Source organism: Phodopus roborovskii, unplaced genomic scaffold, assembly GCF_943737965.1.
Source record: "Phodopus roborovskii unplaced genomic scaffold, PHOROB, whole genome shotgun sequence".
Lineage (NCBI taxonomy): Eukaryota > Metazoa > Chordata > Mammalia > Rodentia > Cricetidae > Phodopus > Phodopus roborovskii.
This window is the reverse complement of record NW_026126480.1, coordinates 54,876,977-54,896,482: the sequence shown is the minus strand read 5'-3', so window position 1 is coordinate 54,896,482 and position 19,506 is coordinate 54,876,977. Positions and strand designations below refer to the sequence as shown.

The 19,506-nt window shown below is 48.7% G+C and overlaps 2 protein-coding genes across 2 annotated transcripts; one reads left to right on the top strand and one right to left on the bottom strand.

The window, feature by feature from the left end:
- The first annotated feature begins 454 nt into the window (after positions 1-454).
- On the top strand, positions 455-3,486 carry Tigd3 (tigger transposable element derived 3). The gene is made up of 2 exons (XM_051193705.1): positions 455-774; positions 1,598-3,486. The coding sequence occupies exon 2, from the start codon at positions 1,602-1,604 to the stop codon at positions 3,009-3,011; it is 1,410 nt and encodes a 469-aa protein (XP_051049662.1). The 5' UTR covers positions 455-774; positions 1,598-1,601; the 3' UTR covers positions 3,012-3,486.
- Positions 3,487-8,799: 5,313 nt separating this feature from the next.
- Slc25a45 (solute carrier family 25 member 45) lies at positions 8,800-16,470 on the bottom strand. Its single transcript, XM_051193704.1, has 6 exons — positions 15,663-16,470; positions 14,737-14,780; positions 14,498-14,569; positions 14,105-14,290; positions 9,929-10,187; positions 8,800-9,825 (listed from the first exon to the last, which is right to left on the bottom strand). Exons 1-6 carry the CDS (start codon positions 15,697-15,699, stop codon positions 9,557-9,559), a joined length of 867 nt encoding a protein of 288 aa, XP_051049661.1. The 5' UTR covers positions 15,700-16,470; the 3' UTR covers positions 8,800-9,556.
- Positions 16,471-19,506: the final 3,036 nt, after the last annotated feature.

Below are 19,506 nucleotides of genomic sequence, written 5' to 3'. Positions count from 1 at the left end.
ATGAGACCGCTGAAATAAACTTAGGAGGAAATGCTGGTTTTCCAAGAAGCACTTGGAGAAACTGAAAATACAGAAAAGTAGGGTCTGGGCTAACCAAATGTTAAGGAAGGAAATAACTTTGGAGGCACCAAAACTGGTTTTAAAAAAAAAAAAAAAAAAAAAAAGGTCTTTTCCCGTTCCCTCAGGCCTGTTTCTAGCAGGTTAGTGAGACCGAAGGCCAGCACTGTCCATGGTAACTGAGTTTTGTGGGTTAAAGCTTACATGCGTTCGTTTTCTCATTTCATTTTGTTTTCAAAACAACTTTGGGAGGGCCGGTATCCCTGCTTGGCACCCCATGGGGATGGGGTTGAAGCCACCTGGGTCACTGCCTTGGGACGCCGGATAATCGGCTCCGAGGCCGGGTCCTCCCGCTAGACCCTTGGTCGGGTTCCCGCCCCTCAGCGCGGGAGGCTCCTCCTCCAGGGGGCCGACGAACCGCCACTTCCTCAGCGTCCAATGAAACGCAGTCGGGGGCGGGACAAGTGAAACTGGTGGCCAATCAAGCTTGTCAAGGTGGGGCTGCTGAGGGGCCCAGCCACGGTTTTCCCAGCCTTGACAGAGTTCGGCGCGCGCGGGTTCCTGTTGTGTGCGCGCCTGCTGCCCGTGCACCTCCTGGGAACGCTCTGCCCTCGGGGTCTCGGCGCCCGTCCCTCTCTGGTTCTGCGGTAACCTAGCACACCCGGGCCCAGGAGCCTGGCTGGGGCAGGAACGGGAGGCGCAGAACAGCGCCTGGAGGTGGGTGCGGAGCGGGAGTCCGGGCTGGCGGGCGGGCGGGCTGGATCGATGCCTGGGTCCGTCTATCCGACTGACCCGCGGTCAAGGCGGGGCGAGCCCGGATGCAGAGGCAGCTGGGGCTGCCTGCTCTCGACACCTGCTCCCTGATATCCCTCCAGACTACCTACCGCCGGCGGGAGACATTCCTCCCCTTTTTGCTGCCCGTAGCCTCCTCACACACACACACCCGTCACCCTTTGTCGCCTTGGCACCCTCACTCTCCTCCCTGCCCTCCACTGCTCTTCAGGCTGAACTATTGACTAGCCTTACCATCCCGCCTCGCCAGCACCAAATCAAGCCCCATCCATTTGGCTTTGTCATCTGTATCATCTCACCTGTTCACTTCAACTCTGTCCATTCAGTCTACCACCCGTCTCCACTCAGCAGCAGCACCAAAATTCAGCCCAGACCTTCCTCCCCCATCTTCTTCAGGGGTTTCCTCCCTGGCCACTCTGAATGCCCTCTACACCTGCATTACTCAGCGTTAGCCCCAGGCCTCTGTCATTGCTCCTTTGTTGTCTATACAGCTGTCCCCTGACAGTCCTTATAGCAATCCCCTGATCTCTAGTCATATTTTTCCACCCCATCAGTGACAAACCCTAACCCAGAATTCCCTCTGCCTCTGACCAGAGACACCGTGCCAGATCTGTTCTGGCAGTCTCCCTCAGCCTATCTTCCAACTGGTCTGGTCTCACCTACCTGTGTGCATCCCAGCAGAGTGCCTTGTCCTATAACGTCCTGTGGCACCCTCTCCCACTTTTGTTCCCCAGCAGGTGCCCTAAAGAGTCATGGAGCTGAGCACAAAAAAGAAGCTTCACGCCCTGTCCCTGGCTGAGAAAATCCAAGTGCTAGAACTCCTGGATGAATCCAAGATGTCCCAGTCAGAAGTGGCCCGGCGCTTCCAGGTCTCCCAGCCCCAGATCTCGCGTATCTGCAAGAATAAGGAGAAGTTGCTGGCAGATTGGTGTAGTGGCACAGCCAACCATGAGCGCAAGCGGAAGCGTGAATCCAAGTACAGTGGGATCGATGAGGCTCTACTCTGCTGGTACCACATTGCCCGAGCCAAGGCCTGGGATGTAACAGGGCCCATGCTGCTCCACAAGGCCAAGGAGCTGGCCGATATCATGGGCCAGGACTTTGTGCCCAGCATTGGCTGGCTGGTCCGCTGGAAACGCCGAAACAATGTGGGCTTTGGGGCTCGCCAGGTCCTTGCCCCTCTGTTCCCTCCTGAACCACCTCCCCCTGAACTACCATTCCAGGTCCAGCCACCTCTTTCCCTTAAAGACTTCTCACCAGAAGATGTTTTTGGCTGTGCTGAAGTGCCCTTGTTGTATCGGGCAGTGCCTGGCGGAGTGCTGGCATGTGATCGCTTGCAGGTACTGCTGTGTGCCAACAGCAGAGGCACAGAAAAGCGAAGGGTATTTGTGGGTGGGCTCCAAGCTGCCCCAAGATGCTTCTTTGGGATCAACGGTGAAGCACTACCCGCCTCTTACCACCCTGATCTCGCCATCCCTTGGTCAGAATGGCTGGCACAGTTTGACCAGGACATGGGACAGCAGGGCCGGCAGGTAGCCTTGTTACTGGCTGCGGGAGTGTCCATGGAATGGGCCTGCCTTCCTGAACTCCACCATGTGCGACTCCTGCCTCTCTCTGCCTCCAGCACCACACCCTCCCTGCCTGGCTCTGTGATTTGGGCCTTTAAGGCCCATTACCGTCACCGTCTGCTGAGCAAACTGGCTGCCATGCAGAATGGGAGAGGAGGCCCCTCACTGGCTGAAGCCAGGGCCAGCATCACAGTGTTAGATGCTCTGCATATGGTGGCAGCAGCTTGGGCCAAGGTGCCTCCTCAGCTCATTTTGAGCAGCTTCATTCAGGAAGGGCTTGCTCCAGGCAAAACACCACTGTCTCTGGACAAAGACTCAGAGATGTCACCAGTCCCAAGAGGGCTGAGTCAGGAGGAGTTTTCCCACTTTGTGGACCTAGAGGATGAGGACCCACGGCCTAGAGTATACAAAGAGGAAACTGGTACTGAAGACGTTGGGAGGGAAGAAGACTTGGAGTCCCTGCCCACCAAAGCTGACGCCCTGAGAGCACTGTGCACCTTGAGGAGGTGGCTTGAATGTAACAGCACCTCTCCAGAGCCCTTTGGAAAATTCTATGATTGTGAATTGGAGGTGGAGCAGCTGTGCTGTGTGTGAAGAAACGTGGCAGCCTGCAGAATTGTCCTCTCCTGTTTCCCATGGAAACCTCTCCAGAGGCAGACTGGCTCTTTCCTGTGGAAATAGCGTTTGGAGGGTGTAGAAGGGAAGGGAGTTGGGACAAAAAGTCTAAGGTCAGTTGCCTTAGCCAACTGAGAATCTGGGCCATGTAGCTTCTAAGCAAGCTCTGGGGGGCAGTTAGTCTAGAGAGGCTGGAACCTAGAAAGTGAATTATTTTTTGTTTGTTTTTTGAGACAGGGTTTCTCTGTGGCTTTGGAGCCTGTCTTGGAACTAGCTCTAGTAGACCAGGCTGGTTTCGAACTGAGATCCACCCGCCTCTGCCTTCCGAGTGCTGAGATTAAAGTTGTGTGCTACCACTGCTCAGCAAAAGGTGGACTTCTAACAGATGACCCCACCCCTTAAATTTTGTGTCAAAACCAAGTCTGTTTCTGGAAATAAAATTTTTAACCAGAAAGGGTCAGAATGTGGATTTTTCTTTTTTCTTTCTTTATATTTGAAATGGGATCTCATGTAGTCTGTGAACTTGCTGTGTAACTGAAGATAGTTTTGAATGTTTTAATCTGCTTGCCTCCCACTCCCGAATTCCATGATTATAGGAATTTGCCACCATACCCTGATTGATGTGGTGCTGGGGATTAAACCCAACCCAGGGTTTTGGGGCATGCTGAGCTAGTCTCTCAGGGCGTGGTTTACAGGAGAAAGAGCTGGAGTCTGAAGACTTGACACAAGGGGCCTCCTCGTGGGCCACACCTATGAGGAGGAAAGTGTGGTGCACTGGCCAGGATCTGGATTCATTCATAAGAATTTTTCATCCACTTTGGTCACCACAGTTGCTTTTTCATCAAGGCCTTCTATGCGAGAAGATTGCAAAGGGGACATCTTTGCTAAGCAGGACTGGAAAGTCTATGACTGACTTGTGCAGAGTACTTTGGCCCCAAAGCTGGGTGAAACCACTAGAGGTGAGCTGCTTTTGTTGTTTGTGTGTGGGTGTTGTTTTTGTTTTTGAGACAAGATTTCACTCTGTAGATCAGGCTGGCTTTAAACTAGAGATCTGAGGGTTAAAGACATGTGCCACTGTGCCCAACCTTGTTGTTTGTTTTTAAATTTTTAAAGTATGTATGATGGAGGAGGTGTGCGCACACACATACACACATGCTACCATGCATGTATGGAGGCCAGAAAAGAACTTTGTGGAGTTGCTTCTCTCCCTTCACCTTTCTGTGGGTTCTGGGAATTAGACTCAAATATCTAGGCTTTTGTGGCAAGTGTGCTTACCATTGAGCCATCCCACCTACCCAGTGGTGAGTTTTGATATGTAGACCACTGAATAGAGAGAAAAGAAGGATGACAGGCCAAAAGACCAATTGGGGGTGAGGGAGCACCCCAAGAGTATGGAGTTGCCACAGACTGCTCAGTGGGCAACGGGTCTGTGTGGAGACCAAAACTTGGATGACCAGGTCAGGAATGGCTTCAGCGTGACAGACAAACACAAACACACTGCGATTTTTACTTTAGAGTATTGGGTTTTTATGCAGAAAGTTCAAGGAACAGATCTTTGGCCACAGTTTAAAAATTTACAGACATTCTATAGAAATGTTAGTAATTTCCTTGAAGCATGAGATCATAAAAACATCTAAGTAAGTGCATAACCAGAAACCTCTTTCTAATTTGGCCTGCCTGTGGTCAGCGTACCAGAGATTTGGTTCACTGAGTTTAGAGAATAGTCATTGTCTCTGACCAGTAAACTTTTAACAGCATTGATAAGAACTCTTGTGCCGTTTTACTGATTTTAGAGAATAATCATTGTGTCTGATCAGTAAACCTTAACAGCATTGTTTTAGGGGCCCTAAGATCCCAAGTTTAGAGTTTTGTAGTAAATCCCACAGCAGCTTTGCAGGGTCACACTGTGGGCAAGTTCCTACAGCTTCATCTCTATTAACTTATCAGGCCTTGGGCTGTCACCTGGAGTCTCAACCTGCGCCGTAGGTTTTGTAATTGAGGGCACAGAGGACAACATCCATCTGCTGATCGCTAGTCTGCATCTCTTTCAGTTCGTGAAACTACATCTAAGTGTTCTCCAGGCTTCTCTGAACTAACAGTGGAGCTACAGGCCAAAACACCCATGACCAAAAGCATTATTGTTATCATAGCACAAAATACACCCAGCACCCGTTCCATTCAGCCAGCCAAGCAAGCACCTGCAAGGACCTGGCCACTTCTTCCCAGGGGGCGAAACCACTTGTGGTTCGAACCTCTGGAAGGGTAGCCATTCGAGATTCTTCTCAACCATTGCTACACCGTTCCCACTGGAGCTGGTGTGGCATGGAGTTTGAAATGTGTGAAGGGGGTGAGGGAGCACCTGAGTATGGAGTATGGAATGTGTGGGGGCAAGATGTTGTGAGAGCACCCAGTCAATTGAACAGCTAGTAAGCCTGTCTTAACTGTGGCTAGCTGTGAGTGTTTACAGTGTGACACTCTATGGTCACTTAACTGAGGGCTATTTGAGGTCTAGCACTCTGACCAGGTCATTCTTTATACTGGAAACTTGTTTACATTGGCAGACACCCTGTGGCTCTTATCTGTTTTGTGTCTAATTCATCCATCACTGTGGCACTAGGAGCTAGACTGTGTTCTCCCTGTGAGTAGAGAGGACAGTCTGGGGACAGCATACACTAGCATGACATATAAGAGAACAGGATGCAGATCAACTCATTCATTCATTCAGTGTTGGAATGAAACCAGGACCACTAAGTCCTTTTGCTTTTGTCCTTTGTTTGTTTGTTGTTTAAGATTTGGGAGGTTGCCTGGCGTGACACCTTTAATCCCAGAACTGGGGAGGCAGAGGCAGGTGGATCTTTTTGAGTTCAAGGCCAACCTGGTCTACAAATTGAGTTCCAAGACAAACAGCCAGGACCGTTACACAGAGAAACCCTGTCATGAGAACCACCCCCCTCCAAATTGGGAGGTTTTGCTAAAGTTTTAAGATTCATTTTTATTTATTTTTACATTGTGTACTGAAAAAAGTGCCCAATAATTTGAAACCTGCAAGTGTGCCCATATTGTCTTGTGACCAAAGTTATATAATGGATGGAAAACTTCCTCAGAAAAATAACTATAAATCATAAAAAACAATCACTGTCTCTACTGAGATTTCTTCAAGGTCTGGGTACCATCAACAAATACTAATACATCCTACTGTTATCCTAGATACAGTGATAAACAACTATTACATTGTAATGTTTACCCTAGTTACAATGATTACTAGATTCCCACTACAACTCACTTATTTCTCTTATAATTAATAATGTTGAAAACCTTTTAAAATACCTGCATCCTTGTGTTTGTTTTCAATCCTGCTACAGTATACAGAATAGTGGGTTACAGGTGTGTACTATGTTTTAAAATTTTATTTATTTTTATTTTATGTGCATTGGTGTTTTTCCATGGATGTCAGGTCCAATGGACTGGAGTTACAGACAGTTGTGAGCTGCCATGATGGTGCTGGGAATTGAATCTGGGTCCCCTGTAGTAAATCCCATGCCTCTGGAAGAGCAATCAGTGCTCTTACCTGCTGAGCCATCTCTCCAGCCCAGGTATGTACCCCTTTACTGAGTTCTTTTGTTTGGTTGGCTGATCAGTTTTAGTTTTTCTTGTTATTTGAGTAGGGTCTCACCATGTACCTCTCATTGGCCTGGGACTGACTATGTAAACCATGCTGGCCTGGAACTCACAGATCCTCCTGACTCTGCCTCCCGGGTGTTGTGATTAAAGGTGTGTGTGCAACTCCTTGTCCAGCTTTTGCTGGCTATGTCTTTTTTGGGGAAAATGTCTATTCAGAGCTGGGTGTGACACTGTGTCTCAAAGAAAGATAGATGGCTGTATATCTAAGGACTCTGCTCATTTTCATCTCGTTTATTATGTTTGGAGAAGTTTTCACCTTTCAGACTTAAACACACACTATGTTGTGTGCCAGCTCACTTCTAGAAAAAATGTGTAATTGCTTTCTCCGGACACAAGGGGGCACAAAGAAGACACAATGTTAGCTTCTCAGAGGCGGGCTCCAGGAAACAATATGGTTCCCAGTTCTCTGGGGAAGCCAGACCTTACTGTCTGGAAAAAAGCAATTTTCTTTTCCTGGTGGCTGGAAGTTTTCCAGTTCACCTCTTTACTGGTGGAGCCCCCTGAGGTTCTTGACTCAGTTTCTGAGTCTTGGATGCAGCTTCCCCATGCCTGACAACTCAAGGGTAGCATGCTATTCCCAGGCTCTCCGAGGCTTTCAGCTATGTATGTAATAATTATCTGGAATCTAGTTGCTTATAGAGAACAGTGCTATTAGAGTACTGGCCAGAGAGGAAACTGGGACAACCAGTTTTCTTTCTTTCACTCATTTTGTTAAACCTTTTTTGTTTTTGTTTTTTTGAGACAGGGTCTCTTATCTAGCCAAGGACAACCTTAAATTTCTGATCTTATTGCCTCCACCTACCTAGTACTAGGGTTACAGGTGTAAAGTCATCGAGTATGTGATACTCGATGCAGAGTTTTTTACATAAACACAGGTCCTCTACCCCCTGAGCTGCATCCCTAGGCTCCAAAACCATTTCTTGGACAATCCTCTATGCAACTCTAGTTTCGATGAAAAGCAATTAGGAGTGGAATCTTTGCTCCATGGAGTTCATGATTTAGAGGGAAAGATAGAATCACACGGAAAAGACACTCCGGAGGGGAACATGTAATTACAGATCGAGGAAAAGGGGTGGCATGAAAAACATGCCAGTGGCTCTCAGTGTGTTGCCCACACCTTCAGTCACATCTGAGAACTTACCCTCCAAACACCTGAGTCAGAAACCCTGAAATTTGACTCAGCAAGCTGTACTTGAACAAAACCCACCAAGTGCTTCTGAACCATGGGTACAGCCCAAAGAAACTGTAAGATGTCTCAAAGGAGCTTAGAGCTGGAAGGTGATGGGGAGGTACACCCTCAGTGAGAAGAGCCTGTGCGAATGTCTTGTGGTAGGAGAGAGCCAGGTGTGTTTAGCAGAAGTAAGTTAAGACCTTCATCACCAGGTGGTCATGGAGCACACTTTTAATCCTAGCACTTGGGAGGCAGAGGCAGGCAGATCTCTATGTGTTCGAGGCCAGCCTGGTCTACAGGCTCCAAAGCTACACAGAGAAATCCTGTCTCAAAAAACAAAACAAGAAAAACATTCATCAACAGCAAATGTCTAAGGACCTTCCCTGCTGGGAGAAGGAATGCTAAGTAATGAGAAGTCATGAGAGAGTAAAGTGACTGTTTAGGTTTTTGAGGCAGGGTTACTCTGTAGCCCTTGCCTTGTAGACCAGGCTGACCTTGAACTGAGAGATCCGCCTGCCTCTGCTCCCGAGTGCTGGGATTAAAGGCCAAGTTTTTTTTTTTTTTTAATATTTTTATTATTTTGTGTGGGGATGTTTCCCTCCCAAGTATGGATATGTACTCACATGCAGTACCCACAGAAGTCAGAAGAGGGCACCAGATCCTGCAGAGCTGGATGTTGTGAGCTGCCCTGTGGGTGATGGGATTTGAACCTGAATCACTTCTTAATCACTGAGCCATCTCTCCAGCCCTTCAGGCAGTTTTAAAATCTAATTTGGCAACTGAGATGGATAATAAGACAAATGTAAGGAAGGATGTGGGCAAGGAGAGACATTCTAGGAAGGAGCCAGGACTAGGGGTTGGAAGGTTCAGCAGACATGTGTGGTCAGAGCAGAGACAGAAAGGGACCATCAGTACTTCATCAAATGAAACTTTATTGCATGTATCTGTTCAAGAGACAAGTACATCCTTACCACAAGACTCACAGATTAATGACTCAGAGGAGCAAAACAACTAACCATGAAGCATCACACAGAGCTATGATTGAGGTAGGCAGGGGCTGGGGTTCCTGGGTACTCACAGTCAGGGCTGGAAGGGCCCAAGAGATAGAGCTCTGCCTGGGTCTGAGAGGAGAGTAGGCCACTGGAAGGACAATAACTACACCCCACTGAGCACTCCTGGGACATGAGGGACCACAGCAGGAAGTGGCCAAGAGAGAGGACCACTTAATGGGGCAGGACAGCCAGGAGCTAGGGACCTGGGTTTCCCTGGAGGTAATGGAAACCACTGAAGGATTCTGTACAGGAAGGAGACAAGTCATTCTCCTGTCTAGGGGAATGGTTTGAGCCCCATGGCTGGGTGGCACCAGGACAGTGACTGGTCCCTGAGAGCTCTTTCAGAGGGGCAGTTGTGACATGGTGTTCTGGCTTATTTGTATGTGCCTTGTGCCCCTGCTTTCTGAAATGAGGTGGACTGGAGATGAGTGTGACTTGGAGCTGTACAGGGCCAGATTCATCGGTTTCTTGCAAGTTGGTTCCTTAACTCTCTGGGTGATGTATGGCACCTCTTGCTTTTATACCTGCAAGCTGGGTTCTTTAGCTTGATTTTCCAAGCTGCTGTCAGCCATGACCCTGCTGTGGAGTTGCTGGCATGGCGTGGCATGGCCTGGCCAGGCTCATCTCCACAAGCTCAGCAGATATTCATAGCTAAGGAAGGTGGCAGCATTGACAGGAAAGGCACGGGCACTATTGAGGGTCATGCCCTTGAAAAAGACTCCTATTCCCTCCTGCTGGAAGCTGCTTGCCATACAGTCCAGCATCCCCCGGTACTTTCTCCCCTTCAGCCCGTCCATCTGCATCCGGGACTTGATCACATCAAAAGGCGTGGCTGTGATCCAGGAGGCTATGCCTGCAAAGCCCCCTGCCACCAGTACTGTGGCAGAGCCTGGGGCAGAGAAGTCAGGGTGGAGTCAGTCTATAACAGAGCATCTCCCCAGCCCTTAGTCCCCACCCTAACCTCTGCTGTACCCCCACCCCACCCCACTTACTGGGATTTTGGCCTTCTGGTGTGTACTGGCGACATAGCCCTTCATAGGTGACAAAGTACATTCCCAACGTAGGGGTGTCCCTCAGCACCAGGGCCCAGGATCCTCTAAACAATCCCTGTGGTCCTTCTTCTCTTAAGATGGAGGCTGCACAGTGTACAGGACCCCGGTACCGGGGTTCAGAACTCCCTATTTGCATCCTTGGCTCTGTCTGGTTTTGTAGCCGGACTTTGATGAGGTCAAAAGGAGCCAGGCAGTAGGCCTGTGGAGAAAGACATGGAGGGGACTGGGTGGAGCTTATGCCTGGGAAAATCTGCTTATCATCACAATAGTGCAGAGAGGCTCCTGCTACCAGCTCCTAGCCTCCCACATACATGGCTTGGTTTGGCCAAGTATCTGGGTACAGTTGAGAACAGACTGCCTCCCTTACTATCAGGCCTGATAAGCTCAACACTGATCCCTCCCCCTGAGATAGCAGGATAGCAGACACAGGAGCTCAAGGACAAGTAGGAGTGGGCTTCTGGGCTCCCTGACTCCAGGGAGGAGCAAGTTTGCAGTGGCTGGTTCAGCCCATAAGCATTAAGGGTGAGGAGCTGATGCTGCAGATGAAGGCACCGGCATTGTTCTAAAACAGACCTAACATCATAGCGTCTCCTTCCTCCCTTCAATACCATGCCTTTGAGGCCCTAGGGAAGCCCTCCCTGCTTCTGACCAAAAAGACTGTTAAGGATGAGATGGTCAGTAAGGTGGGATTTCATAGGCCCTAGAGTCCTTGGAGAGCCAGGATGCAGACCTGGGGTGGATTGGCCTGGGCTGGAAGGATGTGGGGAGGAGGAGGTCACCACACCAGTGAGGTGTGTATCTCTGTCAAGCAGCTAGCTGGTCAGGGTGATCATGCATTTAATCTCAACATTCAGGAGGCAGAGGCAGAAGTAGGCAGATCTGTGAGTTAAAGGCCAGCCTGGTATACATAGCAAATTCCAGGCCAGCAAGGGCCACAAAGTGAGGCCCTGTCTCCAGAAAAAGTGGTAGCAGCTGCTGAAGCTCAAGTGAGGTTCCATCTGGGTGTGTTGGGATCATGCCTTCAAAGAGAGTACAAAGAGTTCAAGACTAGCCAGAGCTACACAGTGAGTTCCAAGTCAGGCAAGGCTGTAGCAGAATGAAACAGTCTCAATAAAACAGTCATGGGGCTAAACAGATGGCTCAGCAGTTAAAAATACTGGCTACTCCTACAGAGGACCTAAATTCAATTCCCAGCACCCACATGGAGCCTGTAACTTCAATTGCAGGGGATCCAACACTGCTCTGTAGACAACAGGGTTGTACATGGTACACAGACATGCATGCAGGCAAAAACATCCATATACATAAAATAAAAAATAAATTAATTAAAAAACACTTATTAAAAAAAGAAGAAGAAGAAAACAACCAGGGCTGGAGAGGTAACTCGGTAAGAGTGAATACTGCTTGCCGAAAGGACCTGAGTCTGGATCCCAGCACCCATATGGGGCAGCTCACAACTGCCTGTAACTCTAGCTCCAGGAGATCATATACGCTCATCTAGCCTCCACAGGCAGAATTTAAATTTAATTTTAGGATTAAAATTACTCTTTTTTAAAAAAAGAATCAAAACAGCTGGGCATTAGTGGCGCACACCTTTAATCCCAGCACTAGGGAGGCAAAAGCAGGCAGATCTCTGTGAGTTCAAGGTCAGCCTGGTCTACAAAGCAAGTTCCAGGACAGCCTCCAAAGCAATACAGAGAAACCCTGTCTCAAAAAAAATCAAAGAAAATACCAGATGATGGTGGCACACATGTTTAATCTTAGCACTCAGGAAGCAGAGGCAGAGGCAGGTAGATCTCTTGAATTCAAGGCCAGCCTGATCTACAGAGTGAGCTCCAGGACATCCAGAGCTATACGGAGAAACCCTGTCTTAAAAAAACAAACAAACAAAAATCAAAGAAAACTGTTCACAGTGTCACATACTATCATCTGAGCCTTTAGGAGGAGGAGGCAGGGTCCTGGCTGGAGATGACTTGTCACTGGTGTGCATTTGGTGTCTGTCTGGCTAGAAGCACATGTATCCTGATGTTCAGCTCTAGACCTGGTTGGTAGAGGGGCTGGCAGTGGGCTTTAGCAGGTACAGCCCACACTGCACACTTCTGCCTAAGTGGAAGGCGGAGCCCCTTTACAAGATGGGGCTGATGCTCCTCCCAGAGCAGCCAGCAGGGCTGAGCTGAAACTTTCAAGGGGGTGGACTCGCAACATGGAGCTCCAGGCCTGAGTCAGGAACCATGGAACATAAAGGGTTACTAGTTAGGGCAGCTTTGATCAGGCCACAAGCAATGTGCCACCAGAAGCTGTCAGCTCCTGCCCTACCACATCACCGGTACACAAATGGCTTCAAAACCCTGTTGACAGATGATCCAGTAGACCCTGGCTTCTAGCAGGTTCCTGGACCAAGTCACCATTTATGGACCTAACAGTCTCTGGTTCTTCCTTTCCAAGAGATGAGGAGAAAGTAATTGAGAAGTAGTGTCTGACTAGGCCTAAGTCAAGTCACTTTCCTGAGGGTCTTAGGTCTCTTACTATATTTGAGGGGTACAGGCCTCAAGGCATCAGAAATATGTGGGCACATGTCAGTATAATAAAGAGACATAAAGCTTGGTTTGGTAGCATATAACTAATTCCAGAATTTGGGAGAGAGGCCAGAGGATTGTTATAAATTTGAGATTCGTCTGATCTACACAGTGAATTGCAGGAGGGGGTTGGAGAGATGGTTCAGTGGTTAAGAAAACTCATTGCTCTTGCAAAGCACTGGAGTTCTGTTCCCAGCACCTACATGGTAGCTCAAAACCATCTGTAGTAACTTTCGTTCCAGGAGATCCAAAACCTTCAGGCCTCTGCAGGCACTGCACACACATCACACACATGGTACTCATACATGTATGTAGGCAAAACACTCATACACATAAAATTTTAAAAAAGGGGTCTAAAGAGATGGCTCAGCAGTTAAGAGCACTGGCTGCTCTTCCAGAGGTCCTGAGTTCAATCCCCAGCACCCACATGGTGGCTCACAATCACCTGTAATAGGATCTGATGCCCTCTTCTGGAGTGCATGAAGACAAGATAGCTCACTCATATACATAAATAAATATTTTTTTTTAATTTTTAAAAAATAATTTTTTAAAAAATAAATGGATGAAGCAAGAGTGGGGCAGGCGGTTCACGCCTTTAGTTCCTGCACTTAGGCAGAGGCAGGCAGATCTCTGAGTAGGAGGTCAGCCTGGTCTACAGAGCGAGTTCCCAGGACAGCCAGGGTTACACAGAGGAATGCTGTCTACAAACAAGACAAAATAAAACCTACAAACAAATAAGTAAAAGGAGGTGCAAGAGAAGGAAGAAGAGAAGAAAAGCCAGGACTCTCTGGGGTCTCTTTAATCATTAACCACTGGCATGCACACCCTGACTTTGTCCTCTGATCCTGCTCTCTGCCCCATGAAGTATCAGTGGCATCAGGGCAGGTACCCATTAGAGGGTCACCCAGGAGCCTATCTGGGGTGTAGGGTTGAACTGGCATCTGTCCCTTTGTCCCTTTCTGCTCAGATACTCCCTTTAGCTCAGGTCCCCTCTAGGGCCTGGAAGCTCTTCTAGTCTCCACCACATCCCACAGAATGGGGTGACTTGATGATTGGCCGACCCTGAGGGCTTAGGCAAGGCTCAGAGATTATGGTTACCCATGTACTGCAAGCAGAGGCCTGGCTGAGCAGGTAGAATGGACTAGGACCACCTCAGGATTACTTCAGGGTAAAACGCAGCTTTACTATGGATGACAGTTCCTCAGGATCAAAGATCATCATACTGCATAACCTTCCCGCAACTCGGGCTAGTAGATCCTTCTGAAGGTAGTCAAGCCCAAGAGAAGACATTAGCTGCGTCTACATAGCAGTTTCTTCACACTGCCCCCAACTCTTTGCTTTTTATCTCCCTGGTCTCCATGACCTTCCACCTCCAGGCCAGCACAACATGGCTAGGTCAATTAGAGCAATGATTACAAGTACTCCTTAGGAAGGCCTTTCATGCACTGCTGGGAGCCCCAGGTGTGTGTGTGTGTGTGTGTGTGTGACTTGGATCCATCACTGTGCCACCTGAACACATGCTCATACATGACCCTCTCACCTGCAGGAGGCCCCCAGTACAACCTGCTATGAAGATGTTTGTGTAGCTGGGTGGCTGGGCCCGTCGCTCCTGGTGGGAGGTGGCTGTGAGTGCCAGCAGGGTGTTGCTATACACTCCAAACAGAACAGAGTTGACCAGGGCCACACTGGCAATGGGGAAGCTCATTCCCTTGAAGAAACCCAGCACCTGCAGAGCAACATAGTGATACTGTACAAGGCATGGTAGGCCTCCTCATCCCATGTCCAGTGCCCAAGCCCTGTCCCAGGCAGGCAGAGCAGATGGGGGAGGCTGTGAGGAACCTCAACTCCACTTTTGGGGTGCCAAGTGACTGCCAGGCAGAAACAGGCACTATGTGCCCAGATAACTCCTACCCCCAAGAAGTGGGCTACCTACCGACTCATGGCGGTAAGTCTTGAGTATGCAGTCCACAATGCCCTGGTATGTATTCTGGGTCTGTAACCGCACCTGGATGGAAAGGACTGGGCATGTGAGGCAAATGGGCAAGCTAGGGCAGCTAGCTCACCCACACAGCAGACGCTGGCAGGCACATGGGTGAGCCAGCCCAATTAGCTGGTCTCATAGCCAGGTTCCAGACAGAGCATCTGCTCCTCAGGTACCTCTGCTACACTCACCTTTATAGTGTCAAATGGGTGCCCCAGGACCAGACCCACAGCTCCTACGGTGACAAGATGACAAGAAGGTGCCATAAGTAAAGGTCTGTGTGTCAAATCTAAGGAGTAAGTCTCCACTAGAGGAAGGAGGGATTCAGGGAGGAGCAGGAAGGCTGAGTATATTCAGACACCCATAACCCACATTCTTGGGGCTCCACAGAGATTCCAGCTGCCCTACCCCAGCACACCACACCTGGCATTGGGCCACAAAAGAGCTGGGATAAAGAAAGCAGATCTGTACATGAGGAACTGTATTAAAGGAGCAAAGCATTAGAGGGTAGAGAGCCACTGATCTAGAAGGAATGGGTCTATTTCTAGCTGTGTCAGCTGTTCTGCCTTCCTCTCAGAATTCTGGGGCCTTGAATGAAAACAGGCCCTGCTGGCCCCTTCTGCCTTCTACCTGTCAAAATTATCAGTGCAGAGCTGGAAGCCCTTCTCAGAGTCCTGAGGCCCTAGGGGAGAAAGCCACCAACTATATATAGTCTTATTCGCCACAGAAAATGCTGAAATGTGGGGTGTATCACCAGGGGCATGTTCATGGTGTCCGTTCTTAAGGCCCAGGAGTGCCACCCATTGCCAGTTAGGGCAGATTTCCAAAGGGGAAGTCAGGACAGCTGATGAGGTCAAAGGTGAATGGTCTGGGAGAAGGGGCTTGGGTGAGGTTCCCTGGCTGTCAGGTCCTTAGTGTTCTCCGGTAGCATGGCCTTGGGATGCAGAAGTAGTCTCTTCTTGTCTTCTTTCCCCTCTGCTTCTTTTGCCATTCCCAGAAGGCTCTGGGAACAGGTAGCTGCTGGGTACTCCAGAGGGAACAACTCTTGACGGCCCATCCTCCCCGAAAGCAACCCACCCTTGGGGGTGATATGACAGAAAGAAGAAGAATGTCTCACCAGAGATCCAGCCAGCCACGAACTCCTCCACAGGCATTGTATGGGCTCGGGTGGGAACTGGTGTTCCAGGCAGGGCCGCAGAGAGGACTGTTGCAAGTGAAATCCCCACCCCTTTTCCGAACCCGATAACCTCCCACTAATGTTTAACCCTGGCTGGAGGGTGAGAAGTGGCCCAGTGCCCAGACCTCAGGCAACCATTAGTGACAGTGAGCCAACTTCAGTGACCCTGAGCCTGGAAGAGGTCTACGAAGTATGAAATCTCTAGGGACAGGTTGACAGACACAGCTAGCCTGAGTCTTGTCCCTGGACAGTGACATCCATACTGTGTGACAGAGGATGGCAACTGAGTCCTAGCCTGGTGAGCCTCTCTAAGGCTGCTTTATTGAGTGAGGAGCAAGGGCCAGCCTGACGAGCCAGTCCAGAGCAAATTCCCATTCATTCCTAAGGAGCACAAGCCTTATATCTACCAGGACATTCCATAAAGCTATGTAAAGTAAAATGTGGCCACCAGGTGGCAGTCCTGTGCTACAGTGGCCTGCAGCAGCCACCTGAGCCTAAGGCAGGATGAGATCTAGCCGAAAAAGAGAGGCCCCTGCCCCCAGAAGTGACTCACCAGGCCCTGAAGCCTGTTTGTCCGCTCTCTCCGGAGTTGTTTACAGCCGTGAGTCAGAACCGCTGCCTCCTCTTCCCCAGGGGAAGGAACAATGGGCTTTTGACTACACAGAGGCCAGCCCTACACTGCATCAAAACCAAACCCTGCTCTCCTGGCCTCTGGCCTCTGCTTCCAGATGCCAGACCAGGGAGGCCCTTACCAGATGCCAGGGCCTAGATTTTGGACTTCCCTGTCTCTAAACTGCAACAAACAAATTTTCTTTAAAAATTAAAAAGAAAGAGGCTAAATCGCTTCTATGCTGTCTGAGCCCTCCTGGTACCGCCCTTCCCTCTGACCTCATGTCCTGCTTCCTCCTCCACTGTAAACAGTCAGAGAATTTCTGCCTGAGGCCCTAAAGCTGGCTTGGATTCTTCTTCATGGATGTAACTCTCTGGACTCCTTCAAGCTGAGGCTGAAACATCACCTTCTCAGTGAGACAACCCCCACAAATCACCTCATGGGCAACTGAAATCACCCTGAAGTCTGCATCCCTCCCTCCTCAAGCTTGTCTCTGACCTGTTTCATGCAGCCAACTGGTTGTTTGTGCAATCAAGGGCCTGTAGGGACTTTATCCACTAACATGCTTAAAGGATTAGAGAATGTGGTACAGGGTAGACATAATGCATATGCATGCTAATGAATGGTGAATGGATGAGAGTCAGTGCATCAACAGAGGAGTGGACAAAGACAGCGTGGTACATGCACACAATGGAGTTTTAAGGTGCAGAGAACAACAAAATGACATCATTTACAAGAAAATGAATAGAACTAGGAGATCACCATGTTAAACAAAATAAATGGGCCTCAGAAAGACCATGATCAAATTTTCTTTCATGTGCGAATCTAAAATTAAAAGTAAGATGGGCAGTGTTGGTGCACACCTTTAGTTCCAAAACTGGGAAGCAGAGGCAGGCAGATTTCAGTGATTCGGAGGCACCCCGGTCTACAAAGGAAGTGCCAGGACAGTCAGGTTAACACAGAGAAACCCTGTTTTAAAAAACAAAACAAAACTTTACATTTTTAAGATTTATTTTATATGCACCAGTGTTTTCCCTACATGTATGTGTTTGTACCATATACATGCCTAGTACCTGTGCAGACTACAAGAGGGCACCAGATTCCCTGGAGCTGAAGTTAAGGATGGTTATGGGCTAACATGTGAGTGCTGAGAATCAAACCCAGGTCCTGTGCAAGAGTAGTACATGCTGAGTTCGAGGCCAGCCTGGTCTACAAAGAGACCCTGGAGGCCCCTTGAGCAAGCCTGAAGCTGTTGGCTGGAACTCCTTGCCCCAAACCTGTTGTTGGTACTCTTCCCATTTTGATAACACACACGTTGTGACACCACACACCACGTGGGGAGGAGCTAAGCCTAAAAATCCTGTAATTTTCCACTGTGCTGTAAGTCAGTATTTAAGCCCATTCCATCCCCTCAATAAACGGCATTCGGCGTTCGGCGTTCCGACATTGCCATTGAATGAATGACCCGCTGTTTTGTCTCTTTATTTCAATCTTTAGGCCTTTGTCCGATTCGTGGAACAGATCGTAGCGCGGGTGCTACAAGTTAGGGCTACACAGAGAAACTGTCTAGAGAAAAAAAAAGCAGCCTCAGTATTCATTTATTTTTATGTGTGTATGTTTGTGCACCTGAGTGTGTATATGTGTCCCACCTGTGTGCATGAGCTCTTAGAGGTCAGAAGAGGGTGTCAGGTCTTGTAGAAAGCAGAATGCAGTCACAGGGGGTTGTGAGTTACCACATGTGTGCTGGGAACAGAACCCAGGTTCTCTGCAGGAATAGTCAGTGCTCTTAACCAGTGTCATCTCTCCAGGACCATGTTTTTAAAACACTAATTAATTGTGTGTTCCAGAGACAAAGAGCAAGAGTGTGCACACTTGTGGCATAGCCCTCATAGAAGCAAAGGACAACTTTTGGGAGTAGGTTCCTACCTTCCACCTGGTTAAAACAGGCATCTTCTCTTTCTGGTGCCCCGATGCATGCTCTGCCTGCTTTCAGGTGATTCTACTGTCCCCACTTTCCATCTGGCTGTATAAGTGTTTTGACTACAGATGCCTGACATCGTGTCAGCTTGAGTCGTCAGGAGTGTGGCAAGCACTTTTACTCACCAAGCCATCTAGAATAAATGTGTGTGCACATAACACACATGCACACATGTACATACATACACAGAGAAGACATGAAAATAGGAGAGAGTCTATATGGGGAGGGAAAAGTCTAAAAAGTGCCGGAAAAAGAGGCAGTGATGGAGGAGGAAAGAAAGACAAAAGGATCTACAGTTTCTCTCAGGTGTGGTCCAGGATTAGAGTGCTTGCTTCAGGTGCAGAGGCCCTGGGTTTAACCCACGTCAACACACACACACACACATACACACACACTTTTAAAGTATCCAGCACATAAATGTTTCCATTCAGAGTCCATACAACATGTTCATGAGACACACAGGAAAGGGCTTGGCCCACCATGTCCAGCACATAGTAGGTGAGCAGGAAGTGAAGACCTTCCCTTCTCATCCTACGGTGTTGTTATCTCCTGTAGCGGTACTGTAACTGTCTGTTAATATTTATTGTGGGTTTTTGTTTTGTTTGAGACAAGAGTCTCATATGGCCCAGGCTGACTGGCCTAGCAATGTGGCCAAGTGTGGCCCTGAATTCCTACTGATCCTCCTGCCTCCATCACCCATGTACACTAGGATTACATCGCTTACCGTCATGGTTGGCCCACCTACTGTAGTTTTAGGTTTTTTGTTTTTTGTTTTTTTTTTTTTTTTTTTTGTTTTTTTGGTGTTTCATTGTACAACTCTATCCTGGAAATCAAAGCTGCTTCTGCCTCTGTCTCCCTCTGCTGGGATTAAAGGCTTGGGTGCCATCAAGTTTAGTCTTAAATGAATTAAATTGAAAAGCACAACAAAACAAAAACACTGAAGACCAGCCAGGAGCTTACATCCGCTTTCCAGCAAGGAAATCAGGTGACAAAGGGAACTCAAGTCACTGTTACCACCTGGAACAATCTTGTTCCTGTGACTAGAGGAGGGCCCACGGACTTGTTTTTCTCCGCACATTCCAGGACTCAGACACACACAAGCTGATTATGTCAGACCTCGGGGCCAGGTGATTTTGCATTTATCTCTTTGGGACGGCAATGCCTCTACGTCTTGGAGGTTATGTGTCTATGACAGC

Excerpts from the sequence above, each read along its gene's own strand:
- Tigd3 (XM_051193705.1), top strand. The coding sequence starts at position 1,602 with ATGGAGCTGAGCACAAAAAAGAAGCTTCACGCCCTGTCCCTGGCTGAG.
- Slc25a45 (XM_051193704.1), bottom strand. The coding sequence starts at position 15,699 with ATGCCTGTGGAGGAGTTCGTGGCTGGCTGGATCTCTG. Across the intron at positions 14,570-14,736 it reads ACCCATTTGACACTATAAAG|GTGCGGTTACAGACCCAGAA; the intron begins GTGAGTGTAGCA and ends CTTTCCATCCAG. Across the intron at positions 10,188-14,104 it reads GTACTGGGGGCCTCCTGCAG|GCCTACTGCCTGGCTCCTTT; the intron begins GTGAGAGGGTCA and ends CTTTCTCCACAG.